Source organism: Beta vulgaris, chromosome 8 (assembly GCF_026745355.1).
Source record: "Beta vulgaris subsp. vulgaris cultivar EL10 chromosome 8, EL10.2, whole genome shotgun sequence".
Lineage (NCBI taxonomy): Eukaryota > Viridiplantae > Streptophyta > Magnoliopsida > Caryophyllales > Amaranthaceae > Beta > Beta vulgaris.
Window position 1 is genome coordinate 7908447 of NC_079209.1, and position 24693 is coordinate 7933139.

Consider the following 24693-nt stretch of genomic DNA (forward strand, 5'->3'; position numbering starts at 1 on the left):
ACATTTAGTAGCATTTATACATGTTGCTCCTAATTATATTTAGATGCAACTGCAAAATTTTATAAAATAGCTTTTTAGATGCACCAAATTTTTATAATGATATTTAATAATAATGCTACGTAATTTTTAATATTATTTATTTATTTACTTATTTTGCCTAATAATTCAGAAAATTAACATAAATGGAAGAAAGAAATTATAGATTATCAAAGAAAGAAATATGCATTTATATAAAAGTGACCACTATACACAATCCAAAATAATATCCATAGATGGTGAAACATAATAACCTAGAAAGTTTTAACATAATCATTCCCGTAATCTAAGGAGCCAAAATCTAAGTAACTTAAGCTATATAATAGAGATGCACCATCTGCCAATCTGTTCCAAAAAGTATGTGCCCAAAAAATCTCCTAAATATGCAACTGCTATACATCTTCACTAATAGTTATAAGCCGGGCTTAGTAATACCCTGTAACCTCGTCGTCACTAACACTAGTATCACTAACAATCTCTATGATCTGATATTCTTCGCTTTCATAAGCTAGAGCAGAATATCCATCCCCTTTCAAGAGCTCTATGAGATGATCATCACTGTTTTCACTTTCACTGTCCTTATGTATGTCTTCTTGGTCAAAGATCATGACCCCGTTGTTCGTCCTCTTCCTGTAAGACCTTCTTCTAGGAGCAACCAATCCTGAGTACAAACCAAAAAGATCCGGCATTAAAATACAGAAATAACATATATAATAAAAGACAAATAACTGTGTTAGTAGAGAATCATCAAAAATCTTCTCCAGCTTTTGGGACTTTAGCTTCTTTTAAAATCTGGGTTGAGTTTTGTTATCGGTTCACTTCAACATATAAAATAATGTTACAGTTAAAATCAGCTTTGATCAGCAAACATCAGTTTCAATCGATACAATCGAGTTTCAGTTTTTGAAATCTAGTGAACTGTGTTAGTAGAGAATCATCAAAAATCTTCTCCACTATGTTTGAATCAGTTCTAATTGGTCATTAAAGATATGTTAGAATCAGTAGAAATAAGTTATAATCTGTATAAATAATTACATCTCTGTAGAAACAAGTGAAATGGACAGGGCCTATGTCAGGTTCTAGGCTAGTGGAATTTGTTAGCTTCCGATCCAGTACTTTATTTTCCTCCAAAATTCATAAGCAAAACATCACAGGAGTTGGGAGGGATACCTTTAATACGGGCAAATTTGTCCCTTTTTATCTAGATATCTTTGATATTTTGTTAAAAAATCAACATGGCTTTGTTTTAAGGGCTGGAGAGAATACTACATTGATGTTATACACAAAGGGTGTGTGATTATGTTGTGTGAGGTACAGCAGAAGCATTTGGTCCAATGAAAGTTGTGACTAAGTATTGCAACGAAGAATAAGTAGTTTGATTAATATAGAAGTTTCAGGGGAATGGGTGGAGGTTACTAACTCTAATGCTGAGTACAAAAATTCACTCTACATTTTTGTGTTTGATAGGGAATATCTTCCTATGCTGAGTACTAACTCTAATGCTGAGTACATTTTTGTGCTTAAGTTCTTAGTAGACAAGAGGTCAACAACAACAACAACACAACAACAACACAACAACAACAACAACAACAACAACGACAAGAGGTCAACAACAACAACAACAACAACAACAACAACAACAACAACAACAACAACAACAATAACAACTTTGAAATGCTTCGCTGACCAAAAAAAATACTTCCAGAATCATACCGCAATTTTCGGGATGAAACCCTTCAGAATTGAACCAAAAAAAATATTAATAACTAAATTGAACCCAAAAAAATACTTTATACCTTCAGAATCATCAACCATCTTCTCCTTCCCCTTACTTCCAGCCGCAATTTTCGGGGATGAAACCCTTGCTTTCTTGCGTTCCTTATCGTTGACCAGTTCGCTCCCCTTTGCTGGAAGGGCACACACAATTTGCCTACCTTCTGCAACCTCTTCTGCAATGCTTCGCATGACTTTGTCGAAAACTGCTTTGGCAAATACACTCATGAATTGCGTTGTTGATTCGGTTCCCCTCAAAGAAAGATAATAGTCAAGGAACTTTCTTTCACTGATATGGTCGAAACAAAGTTTCAACCATGCTTTTCGTTGTGGATCTTGTTCAATTTCATAAGCAATTTTTAATGGTGTTAAATCTACCATTTTTGGTTGTTTTGGGGTTAGGTTTACCGGAAAAAGGGAAGGGATTGGTGTTAGGACGAAGAGAGGAGAGAGTGGAGGAGGCCGAAGGGAAGGGAAGGGAAGGGTCGAAGGGAAGGGAAGGGAAGGGAAGAACCGGAAAAGTGGATGGGGATTAGGGTTTAATGGGAATTAATTAAGGGGTCATATAGTTGGTTTGGCAAAGGGAAGGGGATACGTTATTAGTAGGTTTGTTTCGTTAAGGCGGGAATCTAATTCAGAATTAAAAAAAATTTCCCTCCTTATGTTTTTTTTTTATATCTTTGATTTTTGTATTTGAAAAACTTTGAAATTATACCTTAAATAATTTATAAGATTTTAGAGAATTTTTATATTTTCTTTTTTATACAACAGATATTTAGTCTCAGAAAAAAATATTCATTTATTGTTCCTTATGAAATAAAGGACATGTTCTCTTCCGTATAAAACAGATGAACTGAATTGAATTGAAATTGTATTAAATTGAATTGAATTAAATTCAATGTAATAAATATATAATAATATTCAAACAATAATAATATGAATATTAAACAATAATTATAATGATAAATAATAATAATAATGAATAATAATAGTATTTTGGATATTTTTAGATGATAGTTATAAATAAATAATATTAATAATCATAAATTAAATAATAATAATTAATGATAATAATGATAATTGCATCATATAAAACCGTTTTGATGCGATTTTATTGGTTTATGAGATAAAAAACGTGGGTTTATGTGTGCTTTTGACCTAAACCATGTTCATCCTAATAATAATAATAATATATAGTAATAATAATGAGTAATATATAAAGCTACAATAAACAAAATAATATATAGAAACAACAACAAAAACGATAAGAATAATAATAATATTTAACAAAATGGTTATATAAAAGATTGGAGATGAACTGAACTGAACTGATTGGAGCTGATGATCAGTTGAACTGAAATGAACGAAACTAATATATACTTGGAGCTGAACTGAACTGAACTGAACTGATTTATGCTTAACTCAACTGAACTGAAAATTAGTTGAGGAGACAAGGCCCTAAGATAAATTTCTGCACGATCACATACACGTTGTCATAATATTGCCAACAATTTAATATTTTAGAATTTTCTATTTGAAGCAAATAATGCATGTCATCACCGATCACTTCTTAACAAAGACTAAATTTATTGATTTATATTTATTATGAGCATAAGTTGCCAATAACTCTGTTATGAAGATTGTATTAATAACTCACCAAACTAATTTATCGACACATGAAATGTCTTACCCTAATAAATTGATCGATTTATTGATTGAGTCATGAGTGAAAGTTAACCAATTAACTTGTGCATAAATGTTCATCATTGTACTGGCTCCATTTAAACTTCTTTAATTTGTTGTTTTGATTGTGGTTTGAATAATTACCGCCTATAATTCTATAGCCTTTGATGAGGAGCTTAAGATTATGCACCAGACTCTGACATGGTGCGTGGTTCTTGGTTCATGATAGATGCCCTTATATTATTATTGTCATGTCTTCGTCTATCTTTATGCACCAAATTAGGTTCATTCAAAGATGGAGCGAGGTTATGTTGGTGGTAGCCCGGTGTAGTTGGCCTAATCATACGAGGATGGTAAATCCGAGGGTCTAGCTAGCTAGTGTTGTTTCACATCTACGTACTAGGTAATTTCAAGGTCTTGGAAGTAAGAATTGGAGATATATATTTGAGTATTTAATTAATTTGGTTGTTGTTGTGGTGAATTATTTCCGGTGTTGGAGGAATTTTGTTGATAGTCATAATATTGGTGATTCGATTTCATTTATTTAGAACACTACTCACTCACACATCACTTATGTTACCCCCTTCCCATTCTAAATTACAAATTTTCTTACAAATCAAAGGTGGCTTAAAACAAAAATACCAATTATAGCACTACGAAATCAGTAAAATGTGATCATTAATATCAAATGACTAAATTAAAGTAGAGTAGGATATATTTGTGTATGTAAGGAAGGTAATAAGCAAGTATGTGACACGGGTCATTTTTACAGTAATAAAATTGACGTATTTAAGGCAAAAGTTATTACTCCCATCCCACAATAGTTAATTGTATATTTGCGTTAAGCAAGAAGTTTTATAAATAAAATATTCAATGAATATTTTTTAGTATATATAATCAATATAAAAACTTCCATTACATTTTAGCATGACATCGATCAGTAAGCTCTCAATTTTCGTCTCTTATCCAGTTCAGTTCAGTTCAGTTCATTACATTATATGATTATAAGCTGGAGATAACATGCCATTAGTGATATTCAGTTCAGTTCAATTCAAGTGTTTTGAGGAAACGTTTAGAGGTCTTGAGAGACACGTATTTATCAAACCGATGTGTTAAAAAATTGGAAGAATTTAGAATTGGAAAATTGAAATCATAAACTCACATGCACCTTAATTAAGATAATTTGTGACATAAAGAAGTAAAAAGTAAAAAAAGTAATCCATTCCCTCAAAAAATTGAAATATTAAAATCTCTTAATCAATTAAAAGAAGCAAAAGAATAGAATTCCCCAAAAAAAAAAAAAAAAAAAAAGAAAATAACCGAAAATTATCAAAATCACGAAGATGCCGTTGCAATTAGGAAAGAAGTTCTTCTTCCCCTTATCTTCTTCCCGTATCTCGCACAAAACAGCTCCAATTCTCACGCGAAAAAATCTGCTATGCAATCTCAAAAAATCATTAAGATCTTCCAGAAAAAGGAGGGAATTATTAGCGGGGAATTTGAAGTGAAATTAGGTCGAAAAATGTTTGAGAGATTTGGGAAATTATTTTGGCGGTAAGTCATACTTTAGTTGATTGTTTGCATAACAATTCATTCAATTATACAAAATCAAGGAACTTTGCATTCGTAATTCATTCAATTTATTAGCCGGGAATTTTATTCGTAATTTTTCAAAATTCAAAGCTTTCTTGCAGATTCTTCAATATTCATTGATACTGAATTCGAAGGTAATTTCAGGTAATTCATTCAATTATACAAAATCACGCTGTATTGCATTCTTAATTTTTCATTCGTAATTCATTCAATTTGTTAGCCGGGAGAATATCATTAGTAATTTTTCATTGATACTGAATTCGAAGGTAATTCGAAGGTAATTTTTCATGCGAGAGAGATTCTTGTACATTCATTGATACTGAATTCGAAGGAGGAGTTTGCACCATCTCCATATTCAGGTAATTTTATACTCTCAATAATCCTTTACATTAACAGTGACTAAGCATCATGTTTAAGACTATCCAACATGCTTGGGTTCTGTTCATATATTATCAACTGTGACTACTCAGAATGGCTAAGAATACTCAGTTCTAGTTCAAGAAATATAATCTTATATATGTTAGATGGGTCTAATAAGTATCCCTTGTTTCTTAGCCAAATTTTTTGTAGGATGTAGATTATATACTAATATTCTATACACAGAACTCTAGTTGTTTCACTACTTCCAATTGATTTAATGAACATATAATTCTAGTGCCGTATAATGAACATTCCACTACTTCCAATTGATTTAATGAACTAGAGTTCTGTTCATTAAATCAAAGTGCTTCGAGTTCTTGTTACCTGAAGTAATGAACTTAATTTGGCTATGACAGTGATATTAGGAACTACATATGTTACTGAAGTAGCAGACTATTACAGTACTGAAGTAACATCAAAGTGATATTAGGAACTACATATCAATATGCCTATTACAGTTACTCTAGTTCTTTCACTACTTCCAATTGATTTAGTGATATTAGGGACTACATATCAATATGCCTATTACCTGCTGATATTGTGTTGCCGGGGAAAGTTGTGTAAGGTTCTGGTTGGGGGAACACAATTTATGTCACTAATGTGATGGCTGAAAAGACTTGCAGTAATTGTTTTTACATTTGTAGCATAGCTGATTATCATAAAATGTTAGATTAGATAATTGATGCTTTATTTTTGTCACTAATGTGATGGCTGAAAAGACTAAATTATTCATCTACTTGGATCAAAGGTAGGACAATATGGAATCATATAGTCGTGATTGGATGCTATGCAAGAAAAATGACCCCAAGTATAGAACTGGTGTGAAGAAGTTCTTAGAGTTTGCTTTTACACAAGGAAAAGGAAACCAAGTTGTACCATGTCCTTGTGTGAAATGCAACAATGAGAGGAGGAAAACCAGGCCGGAAATAGAATTAGATCTGCTAAAGTTTGGGATTGTTAAGAGTTACACACGTTGGGTACGACATGGTGAAAGCTTTGAATGCCAAGTTGATGCAAATGCTTTAGATGACTCGCATCAAAATATAGAGCATAATTACATGAGTGACATGTTGTATGAAGCATTTGGAATGGCGACACAAGAAGTAGATGCTGAGGTTGGAGAAGCTGTGGATGCAAAGGCTAATGTTGGTATTCGAGGAGATCCAATTGAAGAAGCCAAAACATTTTATAAATTAATGGAAGAACTTGAGTTGCCGTTATATCCAGGCTGTAAAAACTTTTCAAAGTTGTCCTTTCTGCTTAAGTTATTTCACATAAAGTGCTTAGGGGGGATAACAGATAAAAGTCTTTCTATGATTCTTGATCTGGAGAATGAGTACGAAAAGCTGAGACTTCAAAGGATTGAAGCTAATAACACAAAGCTGGAGAATCTAGGTGTGAAGCACATCATGGCTAGCATGAAGCAGAAGAAGGAGGTGAGTATGATCAAGAGTAAAGCTACCTTAGATGAAGATAGTGACTACTCACCGGAGGATGATCTTTCGGATGATGGAAATGACGAGGAAGCCACTATTGCAAACAAGAAAAGGAAGGTATGTTGCGTTAGATTGAGGTTGCATATGTGCTCTTAGTATTGCAAATGCCTTTTGGTATGTTCTTATTATGTGTGACAAGGAAGGGAGGACAGGGTAGGGAGGGTATGTTCTTGATCAAGTTTCTGATAATTGCTTTACAGTTTTCTTGTAATTGTTGTTGAACTGGAGGTAGTCATTTATCACTGTTAGCATAAGCTTTTTTTCACTATTAAAAGTTGGATTTTATATGATACTAGGGTAGTCAACAATTTCCATTTTTCCCTATGAAGTGTGAAGTCATATTATTATGTATGTCTATGTCCTACTAGAGATGTCTTATTCTCTGAAATACCTGCTTGCAGAATTTGTACTGGATAGTAATTCTTTTTCTTGTGGCCTCCATCTTTATTATACTTGACAAATTAGCGGGCTTGTTTTTATCTATTTTTTCCACTACCAGTAGTATTATAAGAAGGAAAGCCAAACGAAGTGTCTTGCTGGAGGTAATACTTTCTGATGCTGATACCAGTAGTATTATTAGAAGTGCTGCGTGCTTGTCTGTTTCTCTGTGTTGGTGTAAGAACTCGCAATTTTGTGTGCTGAATAAAAATTTCAGGAGGGCTACATGTTGGTTTTCTCTTCTAATTATCTTAAGAGCGATACAAAGTGGTGATTGATGTTGTTAGTTGGCCAGGAATTGGGGGAGGGGATATGATCTATGACTTAACAAATAGCTCTTTAGTGGTTGCTTGTGTTGTAGCATATATATTAAGTCCTTCAGGAAGAATACCCTCAAAGATGCTCCCAGATTCACAGGCTACAATATAGACTACCTGATGATGTCAGAGGTTCAAATTGAGTAAAACTATACAGTATACAACAATGACAAACTTTTGCTGTAATATATGAAGGGTGTTGGAGAGATATTCTTAGTGCTTACCAGGCTTAGGTGCTTCCCACAAGTATATATAGAGAAAGTATATATAGAGAAAAATAAACCAGCATATTCAAAGATGGACTTCGAATTGAGTATATAGAGAAAAATAAACCAGCATATTCCCACAAAGTATATATGTCAGAGGTTCAAATTGAGTAAAACTATAACATATTCAAAGAAGCATTCAGAAGATGCTCCTGCCAATGGTATTAGGTGCTTCCCACAAAGTATATATAGAGAAAAATAAACCAGCATGAACTAGACTCGGGAGTTACTTTCTGCTGACATGCATGTAACACAGAAAACATGTCGAGATTACTAACTTTGATTAAATGTTCTTGAATGGAATGGATGTGCTGCTTAAAAATGAAAAGTTGTTTGTTTGAGATAACTTGGGTGTGGAACCTCATACCATATGTGATCTTTGGCAAATTCCAATCAAAGCATAAGCAAATACTCTTTGATGAATATATTAAAAGTACTTCAATTGTGAGTCATTAGTTAAAGTATCCAACTCTTCCCCTCCCCCTTCCTTAGACGAAAGTCAACCCTTTATTTTGCTAATGAATTTCAAATGCTTTTTTTTTCTTATACGAAACAAAATGGCAGGCACATAACCAAGACTGTGCAAATAAGGGGACGAAAAGGAACTTCATTTTACCGGGTGCAATCGGCTCTCTGTTGACGCAGAGCAAAAACGTGCAAGGGAAAGGAAACAAAGGGGGAAATGTGCAGCTAACAGCAGCCCTCAAAGTCATACAGAAAGGTTCACCTTTTAAACCACACTCATTCCATTTATGAAAGTCATTAGATTTAGTTTCATTCTAATATCTTAGTTGCGAAATAACTGCAATACAGCGATCAATAGTCAACAGGAGGCGGAAGTTCAAGACAAGATGGACTTTGATGAAGGTATAGTAGTCCATATGTATAAATATAGGATTTAGTAACAGAATACCTATGACAAATGAACTTATGTACTTCTAGGCATTATAGTGTCTGAGATTGTTTAATTTCTTTACAGAAATGAAAGAGTCCGATGAAATTGGGAAGGCTGATGTGGGAGATAGTGAATTTCATGAGCGAGAAAGTGATGGAATCAATGCAAGGGAATCCCAAAAAGCAATTGACCAAGAAGGTTTGTTTAAAGAGCCATTGCCGGTTCTTTCCTTTTTTTTGATTGACGAATGTGTTAGCTTCCAAGAGAGTTGATTTGATCATGTAAAGTGTGTTTTTTGACGGAAAATTGGAATTTGGGTCATCTAATGAAACAGGTATGGATTGGCTCATTTTTTTAAACACATACCCTAAGCCTATTTTTTAAAGACAATATTTATTTTTATTCAAATTACACATGTCAGGAAATGCAAAAACGAAGAAGTCATATAAAACCAAAACACCAAGAGGTCCTACAAGAAATTTACAACTGGCTAAAATGAGACCCGGTGAGAAGATAAAGGTAGATTTTGATGTTAGTGGTCAACCAATAGGTGTCAACAGAGCTAAGCTGTCAAGTTACTGTGGTTCCCTCGTCAGAGATCCTCTGAATGCGCCACTTTATCGTATTGAAGAATTTTCACAAGTTCCACAAGAGAATAAAGAGAAGATGTGGAAGCTCATTTTGGTAGAACAATACTTCCACAAGCATTGATAATTCTTTAATATCTTTTACGAACTTTATTTTCTAATTTGAACATTTCTCATGTGCAGGACAAATTTGATATTGGGCTGGATGATGTTAAAGATCAAGATGAACGTGAAAAGAAAATAAAAGATAAGAGGAAGTATATCATGACATCTTTGAACAAGAAGTATCGGAATTTTCGTGCACGTTTGAAAAGAGAATATTATGACACTGAAGAAAATGATGACGACAGACTGAAAGAAGATAATAGGCCCCCAAGTGTTGACGAAAAAGACTGGGAGTGGCTTGTATCATACTTTGGCACTCCAGACTTTCAGGTTAATGCACCCTCGTACATTGCATAGATTTCTTTATTTATTTTCAATTTTTATCATTTACACAATTCTAATTTGTTTATATTTGAATTTAATAGAAAAAGAGTCGCAGAAACATTGAGAATAGGTCATACCTTGATGCCGGACATACGGCAGGAACAAAAAGTTTTGCACAAAAAGCACAAGATATGGTAACGCGTGTTCTTTCACCATTCCTGTCCTAATTTTTGGAATAGTTACTTAGGTTTATTGTTTGCCATTCCTTCAGTTTGAACGTGACAAGGTAATGCCAGGATTATTGGAATTGTACGAGGAGACTCATACTAGAAGCGACAAAACACCTGTAACTCAATCGGCACAGGACACCATGGTAACGATTATTCAAACTGGATTTTTTTTGGTTGTATTTGAAAGTATATTCCTACTTGACAAGATCTTCTCCCGTTACTGCAGAATGAAATTAAGCAGCTAGTTGAGCAACGAAACAATTGGAAACAAAAATGACTGATGAAGAAATCTATGCAACAATTAAGCCAAAACGCAAGCCAAGTGCACGTGATCGACAAAAAGGGATAAGTCCCTCAGTGACATCATTATTTGGGTCATTTAGTGAAGGAGAAAAGTTTCGCAAAGAGGCTGAAGCATCCAAAAATGAAGCTAGTGAGGCAAAGAAGGAAGCAAACGAGGTAAAGGAGAAGAACGAAGCTCTAAGTAATACAGTGAGAGGCCTCGAAAAGAAATCTAGACTTATGGAACGCGCCCTAGAAGCCTTCATGAATTTGGCTGGATACAACATGTCCGACTCAATATGGATGCGGTATGTCATAGATTATACCTTCAATTTAATGCAAAACAGATTAACACATGTGCATTATTAACAATTACAAATATTAACAGTGGACCGATGAAGAGGATGAGGAAGAGCTAATTCAAAAGTCTGAGAAAAAAACACAATGAATGTTGAAGATTAAAGATATTTGTTAGATATCAGTATTAGAGGTGACCAAGGTTTCTCCTTATCTTTTCTTTTTTTAAAAAAATCATTGGTGACTCTATAATAATGGTTATTCTAGCGTCTGTTGTTGTTGTTCTGCTGTGCGCTGATGCTGCTGTTGTTGCTGCCTGATTGTTCTGGCTATGCTGCTGTTGTTCTGTCCTGCTTGCTGGCTTGTTTCGCTGTATGCTGCTGTTGTTCTGCTGCTGTGCTGCTGCTATGCTGCTGTTCTGCTGCTGCTGGTCTGCTGTTGTTGTTCTGCTGCTGTTCTGCTGCAGCTGCTATGATGTTGTTGTTCTGCTTCTGCTGGTCTGCTGTTGTTGTTCTCCTGCAGCTGCTATGCTGTTATTGTTCTGCTTCTGCTTCTGCTGGTCTGCTGTTCTTGTTCTGCTGTTGAAGTTGAAGTTAATATACTGGTTTTTATATATTCTATGTTCAAGTTCATATACTGGTTTTTTTTCCACTAATAATGGTTATTGTGTTCTAAGGATTATGGTTTTGTTAGTGGTTATTATGGGTTTGTGTTCTAAGGAGTATGGTTTTGTTAGTGGTTCATATACTGGTTTTTTCCCAATAACAATGGTTCAAGTTCAAGTTCTGCTGTTATGCTTCTATTCTGATGTTGATCTGCTGCTGCTGTTATTCTTATGTTGTTGTGCCGCTGTTATGCTTCTGTTGTTCTCATGTTGTTGAGTTTGTAAATTAAAGTTTAACCTTGTTTGGGTTGCTGGATTTTGAGGATACAGGATTATGAATCGGACGCGAGTCCTAAATTAAGTTTTAGGCGGTCCGTATTACAAAGGAAACTCTGCCGAATTTTCTGTAGAATTTTAATAACATATCTAGTTGTTTAAAATATTTGAGGATCACTTAATATAGTTTATTAGAGTTACAGGTTCTAATATATTCATTGGATTCTAAAAGTTTTGGTAAGTTAAGCGTTAGAGGATCTAATATATTCATTGGATTGTAAAAGTTTAAATATTCGACTTTCCATGACTTCTTTCTCCTTTTTTTTTATTTCTCTTTTCGCAATAATCTTAGAAATATAAAATCAGTCAGCTTCAAAATGTTAGTTCCACTCCAAGCACAATTCACGTGGCACTAAAAAATACCTTTAGATACAACAATAATTTATGTGATGCCGATAAAAATGGCTATATATAGAGACAACTAAATTCATGTGACACTAAATACATGGCTTTAAAGACAACTAACTACAATTGATGCTAAAATTAAGGGCTATGGAGACAACTAAAATCATGGGATGCTAAATACATGGCTTTAGAGACAACTAACTACACTCGATGCTAAAAAAATGGCTTTAGAGACACCTAAATTCATGTGACGCTAAATACATGGTTTTAGAGACAACTAAATACAATTAATGCTAAAACAAATGGCTTTAGAGACAACTAAATTCATGTGACTCTAAATACATGGCTTTAGATGCAACTAACTACAGTTGATGCTAAAAAAAATGGCTTTAGAAACAACTAAACTTATGTGATGCTAAAAATATGGATTTAGAGACAACTAATATTCATGTGATGCTAAAAACATGGTTTTAGAGACAACCAACCATACATGTGATGCTAAAATGTATCTTTAGAGGCACCAGAATATATTTGACACTAAAAACCATATAATTTAGAGGCAACTATGGTTATGTGATGCTAAAAGGGGGTTTCAGAGGCAACTCAGCCAGATGATGTGCCTCTATATCCAATTTTTTTTGTAGTGTATCTAGGTTATCCTTATGTTGCCACATAGATTCTATAAATAGTGCAGGTGGCCTTGCTTTATTTTGGAGTAATGATGTAAACCTAGAACTAATTAGTAGCTATACTAATCATTTTGCATGTATCATCAAGGATGTAGTTGATGATAATGTATATAAGTGAAATCTTATTTTGTTGTATGGGTCGCGGTATCTTGATTCACGGAGTCAGTTTGGACTTTAATATCTCACTGTTTAGACCAAAACTCTTTGGATAGTATAATTATGGGAGCTTCAACCAATTAAAGTTTCTCAATCAAAAAATGGGAGGCACAGATCACATTCCAGGAAAGGAATAATTTTCCTTATGGAGAAGTCAACTGGGATTATTAGAAATCAGCTTTAATGGGCAAAACTTTACATGGTGCAATAATCGATCTTAAGCGAAACGAATCAATGAATTAAAGATTAGATAGAACATATGTGACAGAAAATTGGTTTCACAAATACTCGGAAGCAACAGTACTGAATCTTCCTATTCTTTCTCTGATCACTGTCCAATTCTACTACTCACCTCGCCGGCCACATATAAGAAAAAGTCACCAATAACAATGGAGGTATGGTGCCTCGAATTCAAGGAAATCACCTCCATCATATCTACTCACTAGAACCTCCCAGTTTTCGGTTCTCCAATGTACAAAGAAGCCCAAAAATGTCATCAAGTCAGATACAATCTGTTTAGATGGAGCAAAGACTATAAAGAACAACACAACAACCTTGGTCATCTAGATGAAGCTGCTAAAACAGAAAATTTAGCTAAGTTGGAAATCCAATTGAAGTACTGGAAACAATGGGCCAAGATTAAATGGAAGGCATGTGAGGACTCTTATACTAAGTGGTTCTTTCGTAAACCAAAATTGCGTAGGCAACGCAATGAGATCCTTTTGCTCAAATCTCTGTTTAGGGAATGGGTATCCAAAAAAACAGGACATTCAGTAAGTCTTATTAAATCATTTCACTGATATCTTTCACGAAAATCAACATAGCAACGACTGCTGGACAAAACTATCCACGATTCAGAATTTAGTCCCCCAAATTTCTTATGAGCAACAAGCAGCTCTAATAAAACCAGTGTTGGAGAGGAAATCAAGAATGTTGTCTTCCAAATGGGTAATCTCAAGGCACCCGACCCAGATGGAATACCTTCAATTTTCTATCAGAAGCACTGGTCCATTGTCGGAGAAGATATTTACTGAGAAGTTTCTCACTTTTTCTTTATAGGGTATATTCTTCGAGAATGTAATTATACAAATATCTGCCTTATTCCTAAAATCGAAAGACCTGAAGAAGCAAGTTAATTCAGAACAATAAACTTATGCAATGTGATTTATAAAATCATCTCAAAAGTTATCACCAACAGACTCAAGCCAATTTTAAAAAGCATCGTTACCCCCTTCCAGAATGCTTTTGTCCCGGGGCGGCTCTTGGCTGATAATTTCTGTAACAGTCCGTATTTTAAAGAAGATTTATTAAGAGCTAAATATTTAACTTAGCTTAATTTCTGTCACTCTTCCTCGTGTCAACTGTTGTCAACAGACAACACATTCTAATCTTCCTTCATTGTGTCAAAAGGAGAAGAGCTTTCAAATTGAGTTGTCAAAATTTCATGGAATCTCCACCATTGAGATGTAATCTCCATAATTTTGTCTAATTTTGGGCAAATCTAAAAACCCCAATTCTTCATTCTCGCATCTTCTCTGTTTTCGTCAGTCTGTTCTGCAATTTTCTCCAACATGCAATCCAAATTTGCTCCTTCTTTCTTCATCAAAGTTGTAGATCTCTTCGAGCTAATGAATTTAGGCTCAAAAATTTCTTCAATCGGAGTTCGGAGCTAGGAGTTATGATCTCTGGAAGTTGTAGTTGTTGCTTCCACTGTTGCAGCGTTTTTCTCTCTCCTCTGTTTCGGTATGGTGCTGCCGCCACTGTTCCGTGGTCTGTTGCTGTGCTGTATGGTCTTGTCAAGGGTTGTGCCGCCGTGATTTATGGTGGTGCGGTACTGTTTCCGTGATTGTCACAAACTAATTGGTTTTTTCTTCTTGAATCGTTACCTTAGTGTGGTAAGCTTTTGTTTCACTTCTTCCTTTTCATATATGTCCTTTGATTCATAAAAGCCAAAATTGAAATGATGTAGTATATTGAATTGATGAAACTACTTGAGAATCAGTGGGCAACTTTGATAAATAACCTTGTAATTCAGCTTTGTTATGGTTACATTTTCAAACTAAAGTCTCTAGTAGTAAGTTAATTAGATATGGTGTAACCTTAATTTTCAACAACTAAAAGCATTAACTTTGGGTAAATTGTTCTTAAACTTATTTTGGTTTAATGACTAAGATAAGATAGTTCAAGAAGTTAGTAATCTATAATCTGCAGATTCAAGTTAATTACTCTTGTTTGAAAAAAATCTATTTGGATGATTCTTCAAGTACTTTTAAATTAAAACATAATCTAGTTAGATTTCTGATTAAACTAATTATTTTGGAGAGTTATAATGTGAGATTGATAGTATGAGTTGGATTATTAGAAGGTTGGTATCATTTAGGAAAATCACATAGCTCATAAGGTTTAAGATTGATTATTATCTATTTGAAGAATGGTTGTTGATTATGTTATTGTGTTGGGTGAATTATGTTGGAGTTCGAGTTGGAGTTGAAGATCAAGATTTTCATAAATGTTCATGGAGTTCATATAATTGTTCTTGAGTTTGAGGTAACCTTTATGTTCAGCAAAATGAATTTACATGCCCATGTTGTATTGTGTTTTCAATATCATACATTGCTTATAGTCATGGTCATAGTTATAGATGCATATTTATAAGTTAATTGTGAATTGATATTTGATGGTTATGAAAGAATAATACTTTGTTATATTATTGGAATTGTTCGGAAAACTATAAAGTATTCTAGAAATGTGAATTGAGTATGATAATGAGGATACGTTTTCGAAATGGTTTTAGCTGGCTTAGTTTATGAACTGAGATGAATAGTGGGCAAGGTACAGGTGGAGTAAAATGATTCGTATATGAGTTAAGACCAGATAAGGTCGAATATTATGTTAAGTTATGTTATAAGCCTGTACTTGCCAGCGATTTATGTAATGTGATTAAGCTATGCCAGCGATACATTAAAAGATGAATTATTTCCGAACAATTACCAAGTTATTCTGATATGAAAAATGTTTACGAACCAAAATTGTTTTGACGGGCTGAAGTAAAGTTACTGAGTTTTTCGCTCATTTTAGTTTTGTTTTTGTTTTGTATTTTCGTCTGTAATTTGCAGGTGTATGTTTGGATTTCTCGAAGAATCAAGAGAAAGAGTTTTCAGTTAAGAGATGGAAATTAAATTAGAGATTTGAAGTTATATTTAGAATATAATTGTTGAATGTTAAGTTCTCATTTGATATTAAGTATTGTATTGTTTTGGGATTTCGAGTAAAGTAATATATAATCAGGTATTGGCTTTGAAGTTATTTTGTTATGGGCCCTGACCCACAGGTCCAGGATCGGTTTAAGGTTTATGTTTCTGCTGCGAGTAAATAGCTAATTCGAGGTTATTAAGTGTTAATTGAGTTTTGCTGAATGTTAAGTATGTTTAGCTAGCAGCTCGGAAGTGCGGGCTGTTACAAGCTACCCTACTTAAGAAAGTTTCGTCCCGAAACTTAACGATGATATTGAATGAATTGGTGGCTCCAGAGTCAAACAACACATGAGCATTTACAGATCATACGGGAAAGGTGCCAGAAATAACATTACCTCCAGTTGTAGGAGCCTTTAGATTCCCTTGGGAGCTTTCAGATATAGAAAATACTTTGCCCGGGGTTTTCCCAGAATTTCCCCGATTTCCTTGATTGAATCCCGCATTCCTACCTTGGAAACCCTGGGTGTTCCCCCCTGCTCGATTGTACCCAACAAATCCAGTTTGCCTCCTGGAGCCTTCACCATTTCCGGACTTCTGAGGGCAATCTCTAAACCTGTGACCCGGCTTCTTGCATCCAAAGCAGACTTCCTTTCCCTCACAGCTCTTTCCCCAGTGATCCTTTCCACACTTAAAACAAGCTTTTCCCCTCTTTGGTGCCTTTTGCTGGCCTTCACCCCTTTGCTGTTGTTCTGAGCCACTTCTCGCTCGTTTGATTCCTCCATCATTCATTTTACCGTCATTCTTCCTCCTATTTGACTCCTCCTCTTTCTGATCAATCCTCTCCTGCTCTAGGGCTCGATCATATAACTCTTGATAGTTGGTGTAATACCCCACCCTCTTCTGGTACTTAAAATTTAACCCTTCAAAAAAGCGAGATGTTTTAAATTTCTCCGAGCTGACTAGTTAAAAGGGGCTACCACAAAAGGCTACATCAGGCCCAGTGCATCACCTTGGGGGGCACCTGTGCTGTTTGTTAGGAAAAAGGATGGGACCATGAGACTATGTATTGATTATCGTGAGATAAATAAGCTTACCATTAGGAATAGGTACCCCTTACCCCGAATTGATGACTTGTTTGACCAACTTAAGGGAGCAAGGGTGTTTTCGAAAATAGATCTCAGGTCGGATACCATCAAATGAGAATTGTGGAGGAGGATATACCCAAGACCGCATTTAGGACTAGGTATGGACACTATGAATTTGTGGTGATGCCATTCGGGTTAACTAATGCCCCAGCAGCCTTTATGGATTTAATGCAAAGATATTTTAAGCCATACCTGGACCAGTTTGTGGTAGTTTTCATTGATGATATTTTGGTATATTCGAAGAGTCCTTTTGAGCATGAAGAACACTTGAGGATTGTTCTAGGGATTCTACGAAGAGAAAAACTTTATGCGAAGTTTAGCAAATGTGAATTCTGGTTGGAGCAGGTCATGTTTTTGGACCATGTAGTGTCTAAGAGAGGAATTTCCGTAGACCCTGAGAAGATCAAGGAGATTAAGGTACATAAGAACACCCTCTTTATTTACTCTCTTTAGCTTTGGTGAAATTTTGATGTGTGGTAGTTCAATTATGTTTTTTTTTTTGATCAAATTGATGAAAATAGTTCATGCATGTTAAATTTTGAGTTAAGATTTCACTTGCATGTGATTGATTTTGAGTCATAAATACTCTTGGTGTTCATCCATGAAAGAGGAGAATTAAGGAAGTCACTCTATTATAATGGAAATGAGTTTTGATAAAAGTATGTATTATTATGCAAATCTGTGGATAAATAAAAGTATATATATTATTTCTTTTACAGATTTAGAAGTCTTTTCCCTTCACTCATAATTTAAAATAAAAGTTCTCTTTAAAGGAAATTTTTAGGATTTTAATAAAGTGTTGAGTATTGTTTTCGGATTTCATGTGACATGTTACTGTAAATCGAAGTTTTGATCCCCGAAACGTGGTTTTTAGCCTTTTTCTATTTCACGAGAAAATGTTCGTAACGAAAAATTCTTGAGGATAGGGTCTGAAATTTCTCGAGTTAGACTCCTGAGCAGGAAGTTAGAAACATTTTAATGCTACTGTTTTATGCTGAAATTTTTGACGAAAGTTTATATGTTCAAACTAGTTTACTTTGTAAAGGAGGTTTAAATGAGCAAGCTAGATACCTAGGTATATGCATATTTTGTACAACTAGCATAGTTTGACTATCTTCCTAAAAAGTTTTACCTTTCATCAACATGGGAAAAATTCAATTATTAAACGAGGAATTTCACGTAAGGTTTAGTACATTAAAACAATGGTAATACTAGGATGAGTGTGACTCTTCCTTTTCCTCTTCTTATGGATAAAAATATGTTCTTTCAAGTGAGGTAGTGATGTACTATATATTTAAACTACAGATATAAATAGATTATAAATGGAAATGGGTAAAGGCCGGTACCTAGTAAGGTATGGTATGAACAACAATCCTTGGAGGATGGGTGATCTCCTTTCGAACCCTCGCTGGGTGGGTGAAGTCCAGCAAATAATAAGAATGGGACATGACCTAGTTAAGGCTTGCAAGCATAAAATTTTAAACGGTGGGGTGACGACCTCCAATAGTTTAGAGATAGTCGGCCCTTGTATAGGAGCCCCTCTCTACTCGTGTTCACTTTACCCAAGTATAATAATGTTTTAATTTGAGGAAGTCGAATGACTCGAATGGTGATCACCATGATGTAATTTCTTTTTATCACTCTAAAGTTTTGCACATGAATAATGATTCCAGTATTGGTAAATGTATTATTTGTGAAATTCATTGATTTAAGCCATGAAATCCAGTTGTGTTAAAATAAAATCAATGCATTTCACAAATAATACATTTACCAATACTGGAATCTATATTCATGTGCAAAACCTTAGAGTGATAAAAAGAAATTACATCATGAAGATCACCATTCGAGTCATTCAACTTCCTCAAATCCAAACATTATTATACTTGGGTAAAGTGAACATGAGTAGAGAGGGGCTCCTATACTAGGGCCGACTATCTCTAAACTATTGGAGGTCGTCACCCCACCGTTTAAAATTTTATGCTTGCAAGCCTTAATAGGACATGTCCCATTCTTATTATTTGCTGGACTTCACCCACCCAGCGAGGGTTCGAAAGGAGATCACCCATCCTCCGAGGGTTGTTGTTCATACCATACCTTACTAGGTACCGACCTTTACCCATTTTCATTTATAATCTATTTATATCTGTAGTTTAAATATATAGTACATCACTACCTCACTTGAAAGAACATATATTCATCCATAAGAAGAGGAAAAGGAGGAGTCACACTCATCCTAGTATTACCATTGTTTTAATGTACTAAACCTTACGTGAAATTCCTCTTTTAATAATTGAATTTTTCCCATGTTGATGAATGTAAAACCTTTTAGGAAAATAGTCAAACTATGCTGGTTGTACAAAATATGCATATACCTAGGTATCTAGCTTGCTCATTTAAACCTCCTTTACAAAGTAAACTAGTTTGAACATATAAACTTTCGTCAGAAATTTCAGCATAAAACAGTAGCATTAAAATGGTTCTAACTTCCTGCTCAGGAGTCCAAATTGAGAAATTTCAGGACCTATCCTCAAGAGTTTTTCGTTACGAACATTTTCTCGTGAAATAGAAAAAGGCTAAAAACCACGTTTCGGGGGTCAAAACTTCGATTTACAGTAACAGGTCACATGAAATCCGAAAATAATACTCAACACTTTATTAAAATCCTAAAAATTTCCTTTAAAGAGAACTTTTATTTTAAATTATGAGTGAAGGGAAAAGACTTCTAAATCTGTAAAAGAAAGTTATCACCTAAAAGAAATAATATATATATTTTTATTTGTCCACATATTTGCATAATAATACATACTTTTATCAAAATTCATTTCCATTATAATAGAGTGACTTCCTTAATTCTCCTCTTTCATGGATGAACATCAAGAGTATTTATAACTCAAAATCAATCACATGCAAGTGAAATCTTAACTCAAAATTTAACATGCATGAACTATTTTCATCATTTTGATCAAAAAAAAAAAAAAAACATAATTGAACTACCACACATCAAAATTTCACATGGGCGATGGTGTGTTCCGGAGGATCCAGCTTTAAAGGAAAAGATCTTAAAGGAGGCTCATAGTAGTCCTTACTCGGTTCACCCGGGGAGGGACAAGTTAGTCCGTGATCTCAAAGAATACTTTTGGTGGAGGGACTCAAGAGAGATGCTTCTAGATATGTCTCCAAATGTTTAACATGTCAGAAGATAAAATTTGATCGAGGTAAGGTAGCAGGCCCTCTTCAACCGTTGCCAGTGCCTGAATGGAAGTGGGAGTCGGTCTCCATGGACTTTGTTGTTGGCCTACCCAGATCAAGAAAAGGAAATGACTCAATATGGGTAACTGTTGACCGGCTCACGAAAACGAGTCGGTTTATCGCTATGAAAAGCACGTGGAGTATGAAACAAATGGTTGAGTCATATGTGAGAGAAATAGTTCGACTTCATGGGGTGCCAAGAACCATAATATCGGATAGGGATACTCGTTTCCTCTCGAGCTTTTGGCAGAGGTTACAGGAGGCATTTGGTTCAAAGTTAAAATTCAGCACATCGTTTCATCCAGCTTCGATGGTCAGACTAGAGGACCATTCAAGTACTGGAAGACATGCTTAGAGCTTGTGTAATGGAGTTCCAGGGATCTTGGGAGGACCGGTTGGCACTTGTCGAGTTCTCCTATAACAATAGCTATCAGGCTACCATTGATATGGCCCCATATGAAGCCTTATATGGTCGCCGATGCCGAACACCGATATGTTGGGATGATTATGGGAAGGGGGCGATCGTGGGACCAGAAATGATTCAAGAAACCATGGCGCAGGTTCGAATGATTCAGGAAAGGATGAAAACTGCTCAAGATCGTCAGAAGAAGTATGCTGATGTGCGACGGAAGACTTTGGAGTTCCAGGAAGGAGATAAAGTGTTTCTAAAATCTCCCCTACCCGTGGATAAAGAGATTTGGGATAAAAGGGAAGCTAAGTCCCAAGTTTATAGGGCCTTATGAGATCCTGAGAAGAGTCGGGGAAGTAGCTTATGAGCTAGCCCTACCTCCTGAGTTAGCCAGGGTGCACAACGTGTTCCATGTTTCGCAACTCCGGAAATATGTTTATGACCCCTCTCACATATTAAGGCATGAACCTCTGCAAATTGAGGAGAACTTAAGCTACGAGGAGCTGCCCGTACGTATTTTAGATCGAAGAGTTAAAGAGTTGAGAGGAAAATCAATACCATTGCTTAAAATTCTATGGCGGAATCACAACACCGAGGAGGCAACCTGGGAGAAAGAAGCAGACATGAAAGCCCGCTATCCTGCACTATTCCACGAAGAAAGTTAAGGTTAGGTTTCAATATCATCGTTAAGTTTCGGGACGAAACTTTCTTAAATAGGGTAGCATGTAACAGCCCGAAAAATTTTAACCTTAAAAAAAAAAAAACATCTCGATCATTCTCCATTCCTGCATACCAATAATATCATATGTGCATATTCGTAATGTTATTATAATTAAATTTTCTTATGATCACTGAAGGACAAGTGAAAGTGTTCAATTACCTATGGTAAAGGGGTAATAAATTGTTCCTAGGAGGATGGAAGGAGTAAAATAAACTCTAGAAAAAAAAAAATATGAAACCAAGTTCTATCTTAGATTTGAGACTTTGGAAGTAACATCACTTTAGGGCCATGAATAAAGGAAGGAAACTCTAAAAAACACTTGTAATATGCCATACCATGTGTGGGCTACTAGTGTACATCTTTTGGTTGGGCTAGGAAGGGGTTTTTAGGACCCCAAACACATGATTAAGTGAGTTAGGAGTTGCTGGACAGCAACCCATAAAATGAAGGATATCTCATTAAACTTATGAGGAAAGAGAAGATTGAGATTCTCAATGGGTAGGGAACAACCCTAGGGTGGCACCCCAACTTCCAAAGCCCCTAAATTAGATTGAAATAACTTTGCCCACTTCCCCTTTTCCCCATTGCATGCACCCGCCAGAAATAAAGGTGCAATTCCTCTTTCTTTTCCTTTCTCCTCTTCGTCCCTTATGAGCATTTCTTTGGAAAAAAATTTCTTCAAAGGACCCTAATCTAGTATTTGATTGAAATCTTGCAGAAAAAGGAGTCTAGGAGTAAAGATCTTTGTAGGAAAATAAGAAGATTTTGAAGAATCATCCTCATACAAGGTAAGAAAAATTTAAAGGAAGTAGAAGAACATATTTAAAGTTGGATGTAAGCTTAGCTCATGAAACTAATGCATGCATTGATAAAACTATGTAGGAACTTGGAGTTTAAAGTCTTTGGAGGTAAAAGGAGCTTAGGAAAACGAATTGAGTGATAATCAAGGAGATTAAGGTACATAAGAACACCCTCTTTATTACTCTCTTTAGCTTTGGTGAAATTTTGATGTGTGGTAGTTCAATTATGTTTTTTTTTTATCAAATTGATGAAAATAGTTCATGCATGTTAAAATTTGAGTTAAGATTTCACTTGCATGTGATTGATTTTGAGTAATAAATACTCTTAATGTTCATCCATCAAGAGGGGGAATTAAGGAAATCACTCTATTATAATGGAAAATGAGTTTTGATAAAAGTATGTATTATTATGCAAATCTGTGGATAAATAAAAGTATATATATTATTTCTTTTACAGATTTAGAAGTCTTTTCCCTTCACTCATAATTTAAAATAAAAGTTCTCTTTAAAGGAAATTTTTAGGATTTTAATAAAGTGTTGAGTATTGTTTTCGGATTTCATGTGACATGTTACTGTAAATCGAAGTTTTGACCCCCGAAACGTGGTTTTTAGCCTTTTTCTATTTCACGAGAAAATGTTCGTAACGAAAAATTCTTGAGGATAGGGTCTGAAATTTCTCGATTTAGACTCCTGAGCAGGAAGTTAGAAACATTTTAATGCTACTGTTTTATGCTGAAATTTTTGACGAAAGTTTATATGTTCAAACTAGTTTACTTTGTAAAGGAGGTTTAAATGAGCAAGCTAGATACCTAGGTATATGCATATTTTGTACAACTAGCATAGTTTGACTATCTTCCTAAAAAGTTTTACCTTTCATCAACATGGGAAAAATTCAATTATTAAACGAGGAATTTCACGTAAGGTTTAGTACATTAAAACAATGGTAATACTAGGATGAGTGTGACTCTTCCTTTTCCTCTTCTTATGGATGAATATATGTTCTTTCAAGTGAGGTAGTGATGTACTATATATTTAAACTACAGATATAAATAGATTATAAATGGAAATGGGTAAAGGCCGGTACCTAGTAAGGTATGGTATGAACAACAATCCTTGGAGGATGGGTGATCTCCTTTCGAACCCTCGCTGGGTGGGTGAAGTCCAGCAAATAATAAGAATGGGACATGTTCTAGTTAAGGCTTGCAAGCATAAAATTTTAAACGGTGGGGTGACGACCTCCAATAGTTTAGAGATAGTCGGCCCTTGTATAGGAGCCCCTCTCTACTCGTGTTCACTTTACCCAAGTATAATAATGTTTTGATTTGAGGAAGTCGAATGACTCGAATGGTGATCTCCATGATGTAATTTCTTTTTATCACTCTAAAGTTTTGCACATGAATAATGATTCCAGTATTGGTAAATGTATTATTTGTGAAATGCATTGATTTTATTATAACACAACTAGATTTCATGACATATAAGCCACCAAACATGAATTTTGGGGTGGACTTTTGTACTCAACTGTCTATTGATATTTGTTCTTGAACCTGTCCTGGTGGGGGCAAGAGTGTAATTGTTGCAGGAAGATCAAAGGAGGTGGGGAAACTACTTCTTTAAGTTTGCCATGGTCGCGTGGGTTAGCAACATTTTGTGAAGTCTTTTGTTGTTGTGTTGCTTCTTAGTCGACCCCCCCCCCCATCTTTCACTGGAAAGCATTTTGCTATAAATACGCATATATATATATATATATATATTTGTATAAGTATTTTGAACGGTTTCTTTTAAGGATTATAAATCAATGGTTTGTAATAATAATGTTTATAAAGTGCGCTATCTTAAGTATGATTGTTCTAAATCTAGTGTTACCTGCAGCTTGTGGTAGCCCCACTTAAATATGTGTCCATGACACACGAAAAAGGTAATTATGATGCTTGAAATGTGGGGCTGTTACAGTTGGTATGGCAGCGTTTTTCTCTCTCCTCTGTTTCGGTATGGTGCTGCCGCCACTGTTCCGTGGTCTGTTGCTGTGCTGTACGGTCTTGTCAAGGGTTGTGCCGTGATTTATGGTGGTGCGGTACTGTTTCCGTGATTGTCACAAACTAATTGGTTTTTTCTTCTTGAATCGTTACCTTAGTGTGGTAAGCTTTTGTTTCACTTCTTCCTTTTCATATATGTCCTTTGATTCATAAAAGCCAAAATTGAAATGATGTAGTATATTGAATTGATGAAACTACTTGAGAATCAGTGGGCAACTTTGATAAATGACCTTGTAAATAAGCTTTGTTATGGTTACATTTTCAAAC

The 24693-nt window shown here is 35.0% G+C and overlaps 3 protein-coding genes and 1 long non-coding RNA gene across 4 annotated transcripts; 3 read left to right on the forward strand and 1 right to left on the reverse strand.

Annotated features, from left to right (window-relative positions):
• Positions 1 to 246: 246 nt before the first annotated feature.
• On the reverse strand, positions 247 to 2002 carry LOC125492380 (uncharacterized). The gene is made up of 2 exons (XM_048634783.2): positions 1833 to 2002; positions 247 to 697 (listed from the first exon to the last, which is right to left on the reverse strand). The coding sequence occupies exons 1-2, from the start codon at positions 1999 to 2001 to the stop codon at positions 462 to 464; spliced, it is 405 nt and encodes a 134-aa protein (XP_048490740.2). The 5' UTR covers position 2002; the 3' UTR covers positions 247 to 461.
• Positions 2003 to 6263: 4261 nt separating this feature from the next.
• On the forward strand, positions 6264 to 10440 carry LOC125492635 (uncharacterized). Its single transcript, XM_048635286.2, has 9 exons — positions 6264 to 7058; positions 8587 to 8743; positions 8836 to 8889; positions 9002 to 9115; positions 9339 to 9601; positions 9688 to 9939; positions 10035 to 10127; positions 10205 to 10306; positions 10390 to 10440. The coding sequence occupies exons 1-9, from the start codon at positions 6264 to 6266 to the stop codon at positions 10438 to 10440; spliced, it is 1881 nt and encodes a 626-aa protein (XP_048491243.2).
• A 3551-nt stretch (positions 10441 to 13991) lies between these two features.
• LOC109133888 (uncharacterized) lies at positions 13992 to 16174 on the forward strand. The gene is made up of 2 exons (XR_008967370.1): positions 13992 to 14767; positions 15989 to 16174. It is a non-coding gene; the product is annotated as an uncharacterized LOC109133888 (long non-coding RNA).
• Positions 16175 to 17262: 1088 nt separating this feature from the next.
• On the forward strand, positions 17263 to 20815 carry LOC130589818 (uncharacterized). The gene is made up of 2 exons (XM_057391412.1): positions 17263 to 17628; positions 20408 to 20815. Exons 1-2 carry the CDS (start codon positions 17263 to 17265, stop codon positions 20813 to 20815), a joined length of 774 nt encoding a protein of 257 aa, XP_057247395.1.
• The last annotated feature ends 3878 nt before the right edge of the window (positions 20816 to 24693 follow it).